The 16025-nt window shown below is 39.3% G+C and overlaps 1 protein-coding gene across 1 annotated transcript in view; it reads left to right on the top strand.

Moving 5' to 3' along the window:
- Positions 1–16025, top strand: part of BBOF1 (basal body orientation factor 1) — a 60459-nt gene that overhangs the window by 35819 nt on the left and 8615 nt on the right. The window contains exons 7-11 of the mRNA XM_075530833.1: positions 1357–1501; positions 2961–3454; positions 8182–8283; positions 15440–15514; positions 15886–16000. Coding sequence (XP_075386948.1) covers positions 1357–1501; positions 2961–3454; positions 8182–8283; positions 15440–15514; positions 15886–16000 — 931 coding nt within the window. The remainder of the gene's footprint in view (positions 1–1356; positions 1502–2960; positions 3455–8181; positions 8284–15439; positions 15515–15885; positions 16001–16025) is intronic.

The following is a 16025-nucleotide window of genomic DNA, read 5'->3' as shown; positions in this document are numbered from 1 at the left end:
AGCTCAAAGTAAATAAAATGAAAAATCCTTACAACTAACTCAATAAGCAACATCATGATAAACAGAATAAACATCAGAATTTTCAAGGATTTCATCTTCATTTTACCTGGCTCCATAATCGGTGCTCACGAAAAAACAGTCAATAAAGCAACGGATGTGTTTCATTGGGCAAATCTGCTACAAAGCCCTAAAGATGCCACTCTGAGGACTTAGGTACGCCTCACCCAAGGGATGATATTTTCTGTTGCTTTCTGTGAATGTGAAAACTGCACAATGAATAAGGAAGCTTGGGTAAGAATTACACATTTGAATTATGGTATTGCTGACGCATATTGAATATACTACAGACTGCCAAAATACCTCTTAGAAACAATGGTAAGAATTAATTTCACGTAGTTTGGTCTTCTCAGGAAGAGCCATTCCCTGGAGAAGGACATCATGTTTGCTAAAGTAGAGGGTAAGCAAAAACGAGAAATACCCTTGACAAGATGGACGACTGGGTTCAACAATGCACTCAAACAGGACCGGGCGGCATTTCGTTCTATTGTGCACAGAGTCTATGAGTTCAAACCAACCCGATGGCACTTGACAAGAACAAGTGCACAATTGCAGCAGGATGGCAGAAAGGAGAAAATAATGCACTCTGAACTCAGACTTTGGTTCTCAACGTGCATACTAACTTAGGTTAGGTAGGATCGTTGACACTCAAAAGATGAAATTTCTTCATATAAAAATTGGGTTAATAATAGCAACCTTTCCAGGGCTGTGATAAAGAGGTACAGTCATTGGAGAGCTAATAACAATGAGTACAAGAAAGAAGAAAATGTTCTAAAATTGATTGTAGTGATGATTTCACAACTCTTTTTCAATATGCAAACTATTGTATGATGTGTGAATCATATGCTAATATGTTAATAAAATGGTTAACAAAAAGCTTATTAGTGGAAGTAATACCAAACTGCATGGTGGTAACAAACTCCCAACTAGCAAAGTCTCAATTTATTTGAGAATTTACTTATCGTTCCCCTAACAATCCAATGTAAGTCTTGCACCTCTGTCATCTTGAGATTCTTCATGTTTGGGTCACATGGTCAGGACAGAGCATGGGAAACTCATACCTCTACTACCTACCTTGGACTGGAAGTAACACTTCATTTCTTACTTTCACTCCCACCCCCTTACTTTCATTTTTGGAGAACACAGTCTCAGGATCGCCACCGAACTATTAGGTGCCTGTTCCATGTTAACTAAGTGGTAACCATTAGTATTAAATTGGGAAGGCAAAGCCATCATTGTTCTGCTTTGCTAATACCTAAGATCTAAGTTTGGAATCTCATATCTGTTTATCTGTTGTAGGCAACTGAATAATGAGGGAAGAGCCGTTTTTAAAGAGAATGTTTACCTCCAGAAAGCTCTTGCATACCACATGAAGGAAGCTGATGATCTACAAAAACACTCCCAGAAATTGCAAGAGACTCACAGTTTCCTTTTGCATCAAAAGGTTCTCATGTTCCTTTAGATTTTGTTTCCTTTTCCCCTCCTCTTTTTTTAAGGAATTGGGTTGTTGAAAACCAAAAGTCGATTATAACAATTACACACAAGGGCATTGTCTGGATGATTCACCTTCCTTAGCTGGAAGGATTAATTACTGAATGACTTATAAGAATCATTAGACTTGGCTCCCATCCTTTAGTACCTTAAAATATTCACTTTACTTTTCGTATACTTGGTTCCAATCAATTAAAGAATAGGTTCTGCTGTAACAGATCTGATAATGAAAGCTTCACTACCAAAATAAAACAGAGCGTCACAGAGGGGTTTGCTCTTCCCCCAGAGGATGTGTGGAGGTAAGCAATTCAGAGCTGGAACAGTCAGTCCCCAAAGTTGACCGACACCTAGGTTCCTAAACTCTGCTTTATGTCCTCCAAGTCCAAAATGGCTGCTGGGGCTCTAACAATGACTTTAAACAGCTGGAAGGAGCAAGGACAAGAAGGGAAAAAAAGAAAAGTGCCCTTCGTGTAGAGCTAGCTCTCTCTGGAAGAGAGGGCTCATTCAGAAAAAATCGAGCCCTGCAGCTCCCATTTCCACTTACCACTCCTTGCTGTGCTCCAAGGAAGGCTAGGGATGTAGGTTTTCAGCTGAGCCTTTACTAATAAAATTGAGGTGTGACTACTAAGGAGGAAAGCGAAATGGGTTTGGGGATGGTCACAGTTCCCACTATGTGAGGGGACTTCAGGAAGCTCATGAGAAAAATGGAAAGATTGAAGTTTGTTTTGTTTTTCTCACAAATGATCGAAGCCCCTTCATCTAGTTGTTTCCGTCTCATAGTCCTCCTGATTTTAGAATTACTCTGTGGTATCGAAGAGCTGATGTTTCAGAATGTTGGAGAAAGGGAAGTTTTTAAGTGTTAAAAATCAGTGCCTTTAGCAAATGATTTGAGAGTGATTGGGGCAGGGAATGTGCGGATGTGCTTTATACAATTGATGTATGTATATGTATGGATTGTGATAAGAGTTGTATGAGCCCCTAATAAAATGTTAAAAAAAAAGAAGAGAAAAAAAAGAAAATGAATAGGGCAAAGAATGTACAGATGTGCTTTATACAATTGATGTATGTATATGTATGGACTGTGTAAGAGTTGTATAAGCCCCTAATAAATTGTTTTAAAAAAAGAAAGAAAACAAACAACAAAAAAAAGAAGTAAAGCAGAATTATAATGTGAATGAGCCATTCCACTCTAAAGAATTAAAAGCAGATACTCAAATATTTGTAAAAAAAAAAAAATCAGTGCCTTTATCAGACTAGCCAAGGGCCCTAGTATGTTTTCACTCTCTACCCACAGAGCCAGAATGATCACCTCCTATGAAGCAATGGAAGTTAGTAACCTCTGAGTTCTAGAATTATGAAGGGGGAAAACCCCCAAACCCTGATCTTTGACCTCTTTGTCATTCTCTTTTTAGGAGATCAATGACTTATTGGTTAAGGAAAAAATTATGCAACTTAACCAGCAGAGATCACAAATTCAAACCCTTCAGAAAAAGGTGGTAAGCTTGGAGACTGCCCTGACTTGTATGACCAGAGAGTTTGAGGTTGAAGTTTTAAAACTGCAGCAACAGGCAACACTAGAGAATAAAGCGGGTCACATCGAAATCAGCCAGCTGCAGCATCTTCTTCAGATGAAGGAGAGGGAGCTGAATCGAGTGAAGAAGCTAGCCAAGAACATCCTGGATGAGAGAACAGAGGTGGAGAAGTTCTTTCTGGATGCTCTACATCATGTGAAGCAACAGATCATATTTAACAGGAAGCAATATAAGCAGATAGCAAAAACGGCTTTCAACTTAAAAATGAGAGCAGCTTGCGCAGGAAAAATGGAGTACCCCAAAATTCGAACATTTGATGGTAGAGAGCATAGCACCAATAGTGTGAATCAGGATCTAATGGACGCTGAGAAATGGTACTAGCAATATTTTAATACATTCTCTTTTACCCTGCTATTTTTGTGCCTTGTAGAGAAATAGGAACTCTGAAAAGTTCAGTTGGATCACAAAAATTGAGTAAGTTACACTATAAATCATTGGCTCTCAACCTTTATGTCAATGACCCCTTTGGGGGTCCAATGACCCTTTCACAGGGGTTGCCTAAGACCATTGGACGACCCTTTTTTCCCCATGGTCTTAGGAACCGAGACACCGCCCTCTATTCATCTCCAGGCGGGTCTGCCCACATATGAGTACCTGGTTCGAAGGCTGTTACCCATGCTTCAAGATAAAATTTAATTTGTCATTAGAAATAAATATCTCATAATATATAATTACATATTTTTGTGAAGAATCACAATGCTTTAATTATGTTCAATTTGTAATAATGAAAATACATCCTGCATATCAGATATTTACATGACGATTCGTAACAGTAGCAAAATTACAGTTATGAAGTAGCAACAAAAGTCATTTCATGGTTGGGGATCATCACCACATGAGACTGTATGAAAGGGTCATGGCATGAGGAAGGTTGAGAACCGCTGCTCTAAGTGACCAGAAGAAAGGAACTGAGTAATTGTAACCACTGTGCTCAGGATTTGAGGAGGGTTAGTAGGGATTCTTAGAAGGTGAGTCCATTTCATGAGAAGAGATTTGGGAGAGATTAGATTATTTGTCCCATAGAATCCCATTGTAATTTAGTGTAACTTGTTCCTTTACCTTGTTTCCTATCAAATGGAAATTGGTTTGTCAAAGCTCAACTAGACTCAAGTTAAACATTTTGATAAGCATATTTCAGAAATATGTGAATGTTTCTTTTACTACTCTGTGATGAAATATATAATTAGTATTGTCTAATGAAATGTATAATTTAAAATATGAATATACTGCCCAATCTGTAATAATTCTTTGTTGTTTAAAACCTGTCCCATCAATTGAAGACAGCCAGTAGTGCTCCTCCATCTTAGTATTAACCAAAAGACCCCACACATTCTCCTAATGCCACCCAGAAATCTACTGACATTATGATAAAGGTAGCAGAATGTTTGCGCGTATATAAACAAGTAAATGTGTGGCATTGTATATATAGTAAGTTTGTTGGCATTTTTGTCTGTTAGTGAACTCTTCTTTTTTATTGTTCTTTTTAAAAATCGTTTTATTAGGGGCTCATACAACTCTTATCGTAATCCATACATACACCAATTGTGTAAAGTACATTTGTACATTCATTGCCCTCATCATTCTCAAAACATTTGCTCTCCACCCAAGCCCCTGACATCAGGTCCTCATTTTTCCCCTTCCTGCTCGCTCCCCCCTCTGTCATGAACCCTTGATAATTTATAAATTATTATTTTGTCATATCTTGTCCTGTCTGATGTCTCCCTTCACCCAATTTTCTGTGGCCCGTCCCCTAGGGAGGAGGTCACATGTAGATCCTTGTAGTAGTGAACTTTTCTTTTAACTTTTGATTCAACTATCATTTGTTTTGAAGATTATCTTGAAAAATAAACTATATTTTATATTCCAATGTAATCAGACTCTTCAGAAACCCTAACTCAAGGAGCTTAAAAGAACTTCCACTATTGTGTACTTAACACTCAGAGTGCTTCATTGTTTTTAATGGAACAGTTTGTAGATTCTTTTAAATGATATGCCCTTTAAGAGAGTTAACTATATGCAGTGGTCTTTATAAAGTCCTCTGAAAGATAATTTTTTCCTAAAGTATTCCACAATATAATATTTTATTTTACCTTATTTAGAAGTTTGTGGTACCACTTTTTTTTAACCTAGAGATTTACTATAATTTCTCTTTTCACTTAGCAAGGCAAGCAAGTTGGCTATCATACATAAAGCAGTTTCATATATAGATGTATATATTACTGGAAGTTGCCAAAAATCAAATGGAACACTTGAAGCTCAATATCCAAGGCATTAGTTAGCTGAGATGGACTGCTATTGGCCTTATGGAAGTGGACAATCATATGGTTTACTCTGCCAGGAAGGACACATCGACAAAGAGGCACCGCATGCATTGTCAAAAAGAACACTTTAAGGTCTCTCACTACCACTGCCAGTGATAAGATAATGTCCATGCACCTGTGAAAAAGACTGGCTAATAGGAATAGCACTCAGATTTATGCACTAACTGTTAATGACGAAGATGAAAAAAACTGAAAGTTTTGTGAACTTACGCTGTTGGAAATTGATCAAACATGCAATCAAGATGCATTAATAATCTTAATTACTGGGGTTGGAATGCAAAAGCTGAAAACAAAGAAATATCAGTGGTTGGAGAAGATGGCCTTGGTGATAGAAATGATGTGGGATAGCACATGGTAGAATTTTGCAAGGTCAATGACCTAGCCATTTGAAATGCCCTTTGTCAGAAGGATAAACAGTGACTACACACATACGCCTTGCTATATGGAACACACAAGAATCAAAAGGACTACATCGGTGGAAAAAGACGATGGAAAAGCTGAGTATCATCAGTCAGCACAAGGCCATGGGGCAACTGGAACAGTTGCTCATATACAAGTTCAAGTTGAAGCTGGAGGAAAAAGCTACAGTATACCCAACCTGAATTTACAGAGCATCTCAATAGCAGATTTGATGCACTGAACACTGATAATTAAAAACCAGATGAGGTTTAGGATGGCGTCAAGGCTATTGTACATAAAGAGGACAAAAGGTCGTTTAAAAGATGGGAAATAAAGAAAAGACCAGAGTGAGTGTGAGAGAATGTAGAGAAGCTAAAAAGCAAAAGGAAGAAATCATGACGCGAACGTCCAACAAAACATTTCAAAGGTGGCTGGAGAAGACAAAATAAAGTATTAATGAAATATACAAAGACCGGCGGTTAGAAAACCGAAAGAGAGGAACAGGAGCAGCATTTCCTAAGCTGAGTAACTGGAAACACATGTAAGCCTTGAGTTTGCAATACTGAAGGAATCTGCAGGCAAACCAGTGACTGATGCCCAAACAAGGGAGTACTGCGTGACTGAAAACCAGAAAGGATTGCATCCTTTCACCGTACGTGGTCTGCGTGCTGAGCAAATAATCTGAGGAGAGAAGGTGGATTCTAGGAAGAAGGCAGCATCAGGATGGGAGGAGACACTAACAACCTGTGCTGTACAGATGACACAACCTTGGCCTTGTGAAAGCGAGGAAGACTTGAAGCACACTTACTGATAGAGACAAAGGCTATAGCTTCTATACGGATTATAAACTCGAAATTTAGACAAAGGAAAACAAAACCTCACCACTAGATCAATAAACAACAGGATAAATGGAGAGACGATTGAACTTTTTAAGAATTTCATTTTACTTGAATCCCCACCAACGCCTATGGAAGCAGTGATCAAGAAATCAAATGGTGTGTTGCACTGGGCAAAGGACCTTTTTAAAGTGCTAGGGAGCAAAGATTTCACTTTGAGGACTAAGGTGCACTGACCCAAGCCATATTTTCAGTTGCCACATACACATGCAAAAGTTAAACCTTAAACAAAACTAGAGACGAGTTGATGTGTTTGAACTATGGTGGTTTCAAAGAATATTCAAAATGCAAGGACTACCAGAACTAACAAATCTACCTTGGGAGAAGTACAACCAGAATGCCCCTTAGCAGCTAGGACGGCAAGACTTCATCTCATGTTCTTTGAACAAGGACAATATGCTTCGTAGAGAATCGGTGAAAAAGAAGGAACGACTCTCCTAAGTATTGCCTTCATGGTTGTGATAATGGGTGATTATGACGGTGCAGGACTAAGTACTGTTTCTTTCTGTTGTGCAACGTTCACGATGGGTCAGAACCAACTCGACAGCACCTAACAACAACGCCATCTTAAGGGACATAAATGTAAACAAAGTGCTCCCCACATAGTTACTATAAGGAGGTACACTCCTCCTCCACTGGGCAATTCCCCGGCTTTTTCTTTGGCCTCTCCCTGCCCCTGCTGCTTTTGTACAGCAACAGAGACAGTGGTTAAAGTTGTATGACATCCACGTAAGAGGCAGATTGGTGGAGGACAGTGGACGTATATGTGGATATACACACGAAAAAATGAAACTTTTCCACAAGTAATAACCGAATTGACCTAGATGCAAAAATATCCACTGCATTATACAATACCTATACTCTTTGTATATGTCAGCTAACTTTTGTAACTAGCAACTAGATTATGAATCCTCTAGGAAAGTTATAATCCAGAAAACTTAACTGCATCCTTATTTGGGAGTAAATACAGTTATTGTTAGGTGCCGTCAAGCAGTGAAGTTATGCTATTTTCTAAAATCACAATATAATTATAGTCAAAACAAGGCTAAAAGCAGACTCTCACCAAATCACTGTATTTTCTTTTCTTTTCATGTTTCCTTAGTATCTGTGTGCACCTGGCCCATAGTGTTGCATTGCTGTTTTCTATTGTGCTCATTTCACTAATATTTGACTTCAAACAGTTTTCCATGTTGCTAAGCATTTTGACATTTCCATCCCAGCGACTCCACATTGGCTAGCATGTTGATATCTTTTTCAACGTTATGATTTGGTTGTGGACAGGCTATTTGTTGTCGTGGCAAACCCAACAACATTCAGTTATGGTGTGAAACTTTGCTCTAGGTCATGCTGTTTGGTTTTCTTTTAGAAAAGAAGCTTACTTTGATCATAGTTTTCTTCACATTTTTTTCCTTTGAAATTCTTCAGGCCAAATATTCAAGGAGATGTGGATATTGGAGATCTGACCTGGGAGCAGAAGGAAAAAGTCTTGAGATTGCTCTTTGCTAAAATGAATGGTTCCGCTTCTAGGTAATTCCTTATTTTTGTAATGAAAACTAAGTAGTTATGAAAGCTAGAAATCAGATGAGAACAACAATCTTGCTCTCATTTAAAAGGAAAGAGCCAGAAAATAGAAAATGGCCCAACAGCTTAGCTTCATCCTAGAGCTAAACACTGGAAGTTAAATTGAGTAAATGAATAAGCTGAATTGTGATTAAAGAGAAGTAATGGTTGTTAAAAAAATTATAACATTGCTCAGCTGAGTGAGTAGCAACTTAAGTATAGCAATTATTCATATTTTATTGCTTTGCAAAGAGAAGTGATTTTTAAAAGTGAGCTGTGGGTTGAGTCTATAATACCAAGGTAGAGCAGAGCTCTAGAAAGGAAATTAGAATTCCAATTCCTTTGAATTAATTCCTCTCTCTCTCCACTATATAGTTTATAATGATAGCCCTTGTCACCAGAGCCCAGGTGGCATAGTGGTTATGTGTTGGGCTGTAATCCACAAGGTTAGCAGTTTGAAATCACTGGCAGCTCCTCAGGAGAAAGACGGGGCTTTCTACTCCCATACACAGTTACTATCTCAGAAACTCACAGGGAAGTTCTACCTTGTCCTATAGGGTTGCTGTGAATTGGCATGGAATTGATGGCAGTGAGCTTTTTGTTGTTGTTGCTGTTATCACCTGTAAAGTAGCTAAATTAACATAAGACTTTTTGAGTGCTTGTTATGTTTGACTGTTTATTAGATACAACCGGAAATCCAAAAGAATTAATAACAATTAATTAATTGTTCTTGATTTCAAATAACTAAAAAAGGAAAAAAGATGACCATCAAACAAACCAAGTACAGTAAGGGAAAAATTGGATGGCACGATGAAGTGTAATTGGCATTCAGTAATATACATTAATGGGCTACAGGCGTCAGGGAAGGCTCCTGAATAATAGTGGGGTATTGGAAAGAGGGGAGTGGGCAGACCAGACAAGGGACTTAGCAGACAGCATAAATAAGCCAAAGCCCAGAAATAGAAATGGGCATGGTGCTTAGGGAACAACACTGAGGAAAAACAACCCGGTTTAAAGAAATTTGGTGTCTGCCAGAGAGTAACTAGAAATAAGGGTTAATCTATAAATGAAATTAGGACAAACCTGAGAAACCAGGCATAAATGCCTGTATTTTATGCTACTGTAGATTCTAAAATAGTATACTTTTACCCCTTCTTCCTTGGAGAGATATAAACATAAATAACCCATAATTCCTGCACTAAAAGGGCTCACAGGCCAGTGTTCTCAGTGCTGTCTTAACTCAACACGGAGACATCATGATGGATTAGAGAGGACAGAGCCAGAATTGGAACCTGCAGACATTGTTCTTCTACTCTGGGCATGCAGTGGTGAGGGGGTTAGGCAAAAGTGGGAGAAGTCCAAATATGGGAAATATGGAAAGAGACAAGCCTTAATGATAGAGGCAAGAGAAATTTAAAAAAATAAATGGTGAAGTTATTAAAAAAAAAACTTAAATGAAATGGTGGTATAACAAGTACATGGGAAAACCAGGAAACCAGTTGGAGGAAAACTTACAAATTTACTTCATCTATCCATTAGTCAATTCAACATTTATACATTGTACTCCTACTAGGTATTGACTATATAGTGTTGAACAGAAAAAGCTATCATTCCTTAATCTCATGGAGTTTATGGTCTCCAAACTAAAACCAAACTCACTGCCATCTAGTCCCTGCTGACTCATAGTCACCCTGTGAGTTAACGGGAGTAGAGAGCCCTGTCTTCCTCGAAACGGCTGGTGGTTTCAAACTGCTGACTTTGTGGACCACAGCCTAATGAGTAACAGGCTGCCACCAGGACTCCTGTTTATGGTCTAGATGAGGCAAAAGCATTACTCAAATGATGGTACCGACAATAAAGAGAAAAGCGCAACTCTGACAGGCTCGGAGGAGTTTACGGCTGGTGATAGGAGAGCCTAAAGGAGGGGGATCTGACGTAATCAGGGAGCTCAGGAAAGTTTTTAAACAAGTAAAAGATTTCAGATGACCTCTAAAAGAGAAATAGGAATTAACAGGCCCCAAGGAAGGAAAACACATTCCAGGAGGAGAAAATAGAAAGGAGCATTGTCATTGTTGAATTGGAAGCAATGGCATATGTATCAAAGAGAACAAATGCTTGTAAGGCTTTTGGAAATAAAGACTGAAACACAGATGAGAGTTTGGGGAGGGAGCTTTTAATGGGCTCAGTTAAGACTTGGTAGTTGAGTCTAGGAGAGTGGATAGAGAAAGGAATAAAGAGCTGGGGCTAGAACTTGATTGATGACTGCTTACAATCAGGTAAAGAGACAACAAAGAAAAATACAACCCAAAGGGCTTAAAGAATTGTAGACTTTTGAATCACTGATAATTTTCCAAGTATTAAAGAGGTAGAACAGAATTGAGACTATAGATTCCGAATGCCCTATTTAATTTTTAATGATTTTATTTTAATAAATCATTTCATTGGGGGCTCTTACAGCTCTTTTTTTCTTTCGTTTTTTAAAAATGTTTTATTAGGGGCTCATACAACTCTTATCACAGTCCATACATACATCAATTGTGTAAAGCACATCTGTATATTCATTGCCCTCATCATTCTCAAAACATTTGCTCTCCACTTAAGCCCCTGGCATCACCTCCTCATTTCCCCCCCTCCCTCCGCACTCTCCCCTCCCCGCCTGCTCTCCCCTCCCCCTCCCTCACGAACCCTTGATAATTTATTAATTATTATTTTGTCATATCTTGCCCTGTCTGACGTCTCCCTTCACCCCCTTTTTCTGTTGTCCGTCCCCCAGGGAGGAGGTCACATGTAGATCCTTGTAATTGCTTCCCTCTTTCCAACCCACTCTCCCTCTACCCTCCCAGTATCGCCACTCATACCCCTGATCCTGAAGGTATCATCTGCACTGGATTCCCTGTGCCTCCAGCTCCTATCTGCACCAGTGTACATCCTCTGCTCTAGCCAGCCCTGCAAGGTAGAATTCGGGTCATGGCAGTAGGGGAGTGGGGGGAACATTCAGGCACTGGGGGACAGCTGTCTTCTTCATCGGTGCTGCATCGCACCCTGACCGACCCATCTCCTTCCTTCTTACAGCTCTTATAACAATCCGCACATCAGTTGTATCCAGCACATTGGTACATGCGTTGCCATCATTGTTTCCAAAACATTTTCTTTCTACTTGAGCCCTTAGAATTAGCACCTCTTTTCCCCCCTCACTCCCCTACCCTCCCACCCTCATGAACCCTTGATAATTTATAAATGATTTTTATTTTCGTATTTTACACTGTCTGCTGTCTCCCTTCACCCACGTTTCTGTTGTTTATCCCCCTAGGGGTGGGGTGGGGCTGTCCGTCGATATTGCCATCAGTTCCCCCTTTTTCCCTCTTCTCCCCACTATCTTCCCACTATCATCATGGTATCGCCACTCTCATTATTGGTCTTGAGGTGTTGATCTGTCCTGGATTCTGTATGTGTCCAGAGCTCTTATCTGTACCAGTGTACATGCTCTGGTCTAATCGGATTTGTAAGGTAGAACTGGGATCATGATAGTGGGGGGAGGGGAGAAATGAAAGAATTAGAGGAATGTTGTGTGTTTTGTCAGCATTATACTGCACCCTGGTTGGCTTGTCTCTTCCTTGTGACCCTTCTGTGAGGGAATGTCCATTATCTACAGATGGGTTTATGGCCTCTATTCCAGCCCCTTCGTTCGCATCAAAATGGTTGGTTGTTTGGGGTCTTCTGGTGCCTGATCCTATCGAAACCTCATGATCACACAGGTTCCTGGTGTGCTTCTTCTATGTGGGCTTTGTTGCTTCCCCATTAGATGGGCACTTGTTTAACTTCAAGTCTTTAAGACCCCAGACGCTATATCTTGTAATAGCCGGGCACCATCAGCTTTCTTCACCACATTAGCTTATGCACCCAGTTTGTCTTCAGTGATCGTGTAGGTAAGGTGAGCATCACAGAATGCCAGGTTATTAGAGCAAAGTGTTCTTGCATTGAGGGAGGAGTGAATGCCCCATTGTGAGTTGATCTTTCCACATCCCAGGAAATACAGCCAATTCCATGATACATTGTTTTAAACACTGTGGAAACATAGGAACCTCATTGATATCTTTCACACCTACGCACTGAACTTTACAGTGGAACCATGTCTAAGCCTATTACAATCTCTATGCCAGTGTTGGATGAAGGAAAAACCAGGAGATAAGAATGAATTTGTTGCTTTGATATGAACATAATTTAGGACGTTTTAGGAGTAGGGTAACTGTTGGCAAATCAATTTGCTTCTATGCTTTGTGTAATGTTATTAAGCTTACTTTCAAATTAGAATATTGAATTGGTGATGTGTATTTACTATTCATAAACCCAAAGTATAAGGAGACATTTTCATGGTGGGCCTATCTCCATTGAGTAACCTTTGCTCTTTTGGTGGGAAGGCTACTTTTCTGGCCATGTTTTCTTCAACACTATGATGGTTGTTATGTATCATCATCATCATAATCTCCAAAGTATTTGTGTTTTTTTAATCTCAAATTCAACATACTTCAGATTTAGTGTTCCCTCCCCACAAATTCTTGTGGATTGGATAGACATTTACACATCAGATTTTTTCTTTCTTCCTTGCAGTCAGCAATTTAAGCAACTTGTCAAATCTCTCAATGGCTTGTCCTATTTGCCCCCACCCCCACCCCTTTTATTCCCTGTTTATCCAAGCAAACACCTATCGACTCTCTGGCCTACTGCCTCCCCTGTGCATTCCATCCCTGGTATTCATTACAAACCTTTCTTGGTGTTTTTCTAAACAATGGTTTGATACAATATTTATCTTTTTTATTTGACTGACTTCACTCAGCATGTCCTCTCCCTATTTTTAAGAGAATCATTCATCTTGCTGAAGTATTGCAGGTTTCTGTTGAATTTAGATTAGTCCTCTGATTAATGTATATATCATTGCCCAGAATTTTTCCCAGCCGGTGGGTTTTCTTTTCACTTTTTGATGCTCGTAAGTGTCTTAGTTTTAGGAGGTTCCAGTCATCTATCTCTGCTATGTTTTTCATTGTATTTGACAGTGTGTTTATACCATGTGTTGTTTGTCCCTATTTTTTCATTGATGATCTTTATAGTTCTATGCTTTACATTTAGGACTTGAATACCCTTTGAGTTCATTTTGTATGTGGAGTAAAGTATGATTCATGATCCATTCTTATGCAAATGAGAATACAATTTTGCCTGTATCATTTGTTGAAAAGACAATCTCTTCCCTATTTAGTGTATTTTGGCCCTTTGTCATAAATTAGTTGTTTGATTTCTTTTTGTTGTCTAATAGTGCTTACTATTAGTGCAGTAGTAAATAAAAGTGGCGAGAAAGGACATCTTTGGTTTCTGTTCACAAAAGCCATGCTTTCTCTGCCTCCCCATTGAGTGAGATACTGGCCTTTGACTTTGTGTATATGGCCTTTATTTTTTAAACATTTTATTAGGGACTCATACAACTCTTATCACAATCCATACATACATCAATTGTATAAAGCACATCTGTACATTCTTTGCCCTCATCATTTTCAAAGCATTTGCTCTCTACTTAAGCCCTTTGCATCAGGTCCTTTTTCCCCTCCCTCCCCCCTCCCCCCTCCCTCCTGCACCCTTGATAATTTATAAAAATTATTATTTTGTCACATCTTGCCCTTCCCAGCGTCTCCCTTCACCCCCTTTTCTGTTGTCCATCTCCCAGGGAGGAGGTCACATGTGGATCCTTGTAATAGGTTACCCCTTTTTAAAAAATTTTTTTTATTGTGGTAAGAGTTGTATGAGTCCCTAATAAAATGTAAAAGAAGAAAAAAAAATTTTTTTTATTTTTTTCAGTTCCCTCTTTCCAACCCACTCACCCTCTACCCTCCCAGTATCGCCCTATATGGCCTTTATTATGTTGAAAAATTTCCCTTCTACCACTTTATATTAATCTTTTGGATATCTAATAGCTGTTTCTATTTTTGTTAATATTTGTTTTTTTTCCATTCCTTTTGCCAGATTGCTATTTTAGTGTTCTCCTGAATTCCTCCATAGATATTTCCCCCCCTTTCTATAGCTCTCTCAATCTTTTTCCTTATCAGTATTCTGAATTCATTTTCTGGGTGTTCCAATACTTTTTCTTCTTCAGGAAGGTCTTTTGGCTTTGTATATTGGTGACTTGTTTTGTGTTTTTCTCTGTTTCTTTGTATAGACTGTAATTGTTGTCTAGACACCGTGGGATTTTTTTTGGTGTATGTATATGTTTATTTGTTGATGAAGTGGTTCTAGAATAGGCAGTGGTCTTTCTTTGTCCACTAGATGTAGCTGTTGGAAGTGCAGAGGTCATTGAGTTGCGTGGAGGAATAAGGAATGTTTTTTTTTAAACTACCACAATAGAAAAAAAAACAAAAACCAACAAGGAAACAGTTGAGGCAACCAAAAAAACCACAAATGAAATCTCTAAGTAAAAATAAGTAAATGAAAAATTTAAAAAAGAAGACCTGGCAGGAACTAGCCCACAGCAGTGTTCTCTTTCTTAGTCCCCAGTATGGGCTTTCAAGTTTCTGCTCTGGTGGGCACTCTAGAGTGCAGCCCATGAACTTACAGGCCCTCCTGCTTGGCCAGTTTAAAAGTAGCCCTAAGCTGTCTTGGTTGGGCCTAGGGCCCTGGCAGCCTCTGTCAACTCTACCTGTGCTGAGTAGGATTCTGCAGCTTCTGCCAAGCAGGCAAATATAGGCTTGCCCCCTGTCCATGTCCTGAGGAACAGTGGGGAACAGGGGACAGGTCAGCTCCCTCCTACTCCAGCCACCCATGCTGTTGGCATTCAGGTCATCTAGCGTTCATTCCTTCAGGTTCAGAACTCCAGGTTCTCACTCTGTATCTGTTTGCTCATGTCTTTGTTGTTTGTGTAGTATTTCTAAGCCTCCACCCTTACTTGGAGTACATGCCTCAACTTTAAAACAATTTAGGTTTATATTAACATTGGACATTTTATAGCCTCCGTGTATGTACAAGTTCAGTTTTAAAAGAGGCCATCCAACTAAAGCATTTTATTTAGCACTTTGAAAATGTAGTGGAACTGGCAGCAGACACTGACTGCCTCATTATGTTTGTTGATTTTTCCTAACTACAGAAAACATCACCAGAGTTATAGAGCTCCAGTTCCTGACTGTATTGTTTCAAACAGTGGAGAAACAAAGGAATGTGGGTAAGATCGCTTGCCAAAACAATGGATATAAGTCTAATCACAATAATTCTTCTAGGCATCTTGTATGAGCTAGACTTGGGTGAGAGACTTGGTGACACAAAGGTTTAAGCATTTGGCTACTAACTGAAAGGTAAGCAGTTCAAACCCATCAGTGGCACCGAGGGAGAAAAGACCTGGTGATTGGCTCCTGCTAAGAGTACAACCTAGTAAGCTCTATGGGGTGCTTCTACTCTGGTCCCTCCCTCCCCCACCCCCTTAGGGTCATTCTAAGTCCATAGTATCAGCATACACAGTTGTTCTGAATCAAGTTCCATGTGTGCATGGTTGCTAGGATGTCTGTTGTATTTTTTTTTTTTTTACCATTATTGCAGGGATGAAGATAAGCTTCCAGATCAAACCTTCATCACCCAGCAAGTTCCAATCTTAGATACTGTGGATGAGCTGGTGCTACCCAATATTCAGAAAGAACCGCAAAAGCCTGACACGGTAGGGACTGTAACAATAAATACAT

This window comes from Tenrec ecaudatus, chromosome 14 (genome assembly GCF_050624435.1).
Source record: "Tenrec ecaudatus isolate mTenEca1 chromosome 14, mTenEca1.hap1, whole genome shotgun sequence".
Taxonomy (NCBI): domain Eukaryota; kingdom Metazoa; phylum Chordata; class Mammalia; order Afrosoricida; family Tenrecidae; genus Tenrec; species Tenrec ecaudatus.
Note: the sequence above shows the minus strand (reverse complement) of the source record. Positions and strands in the feature narration are given on the sequence as shown.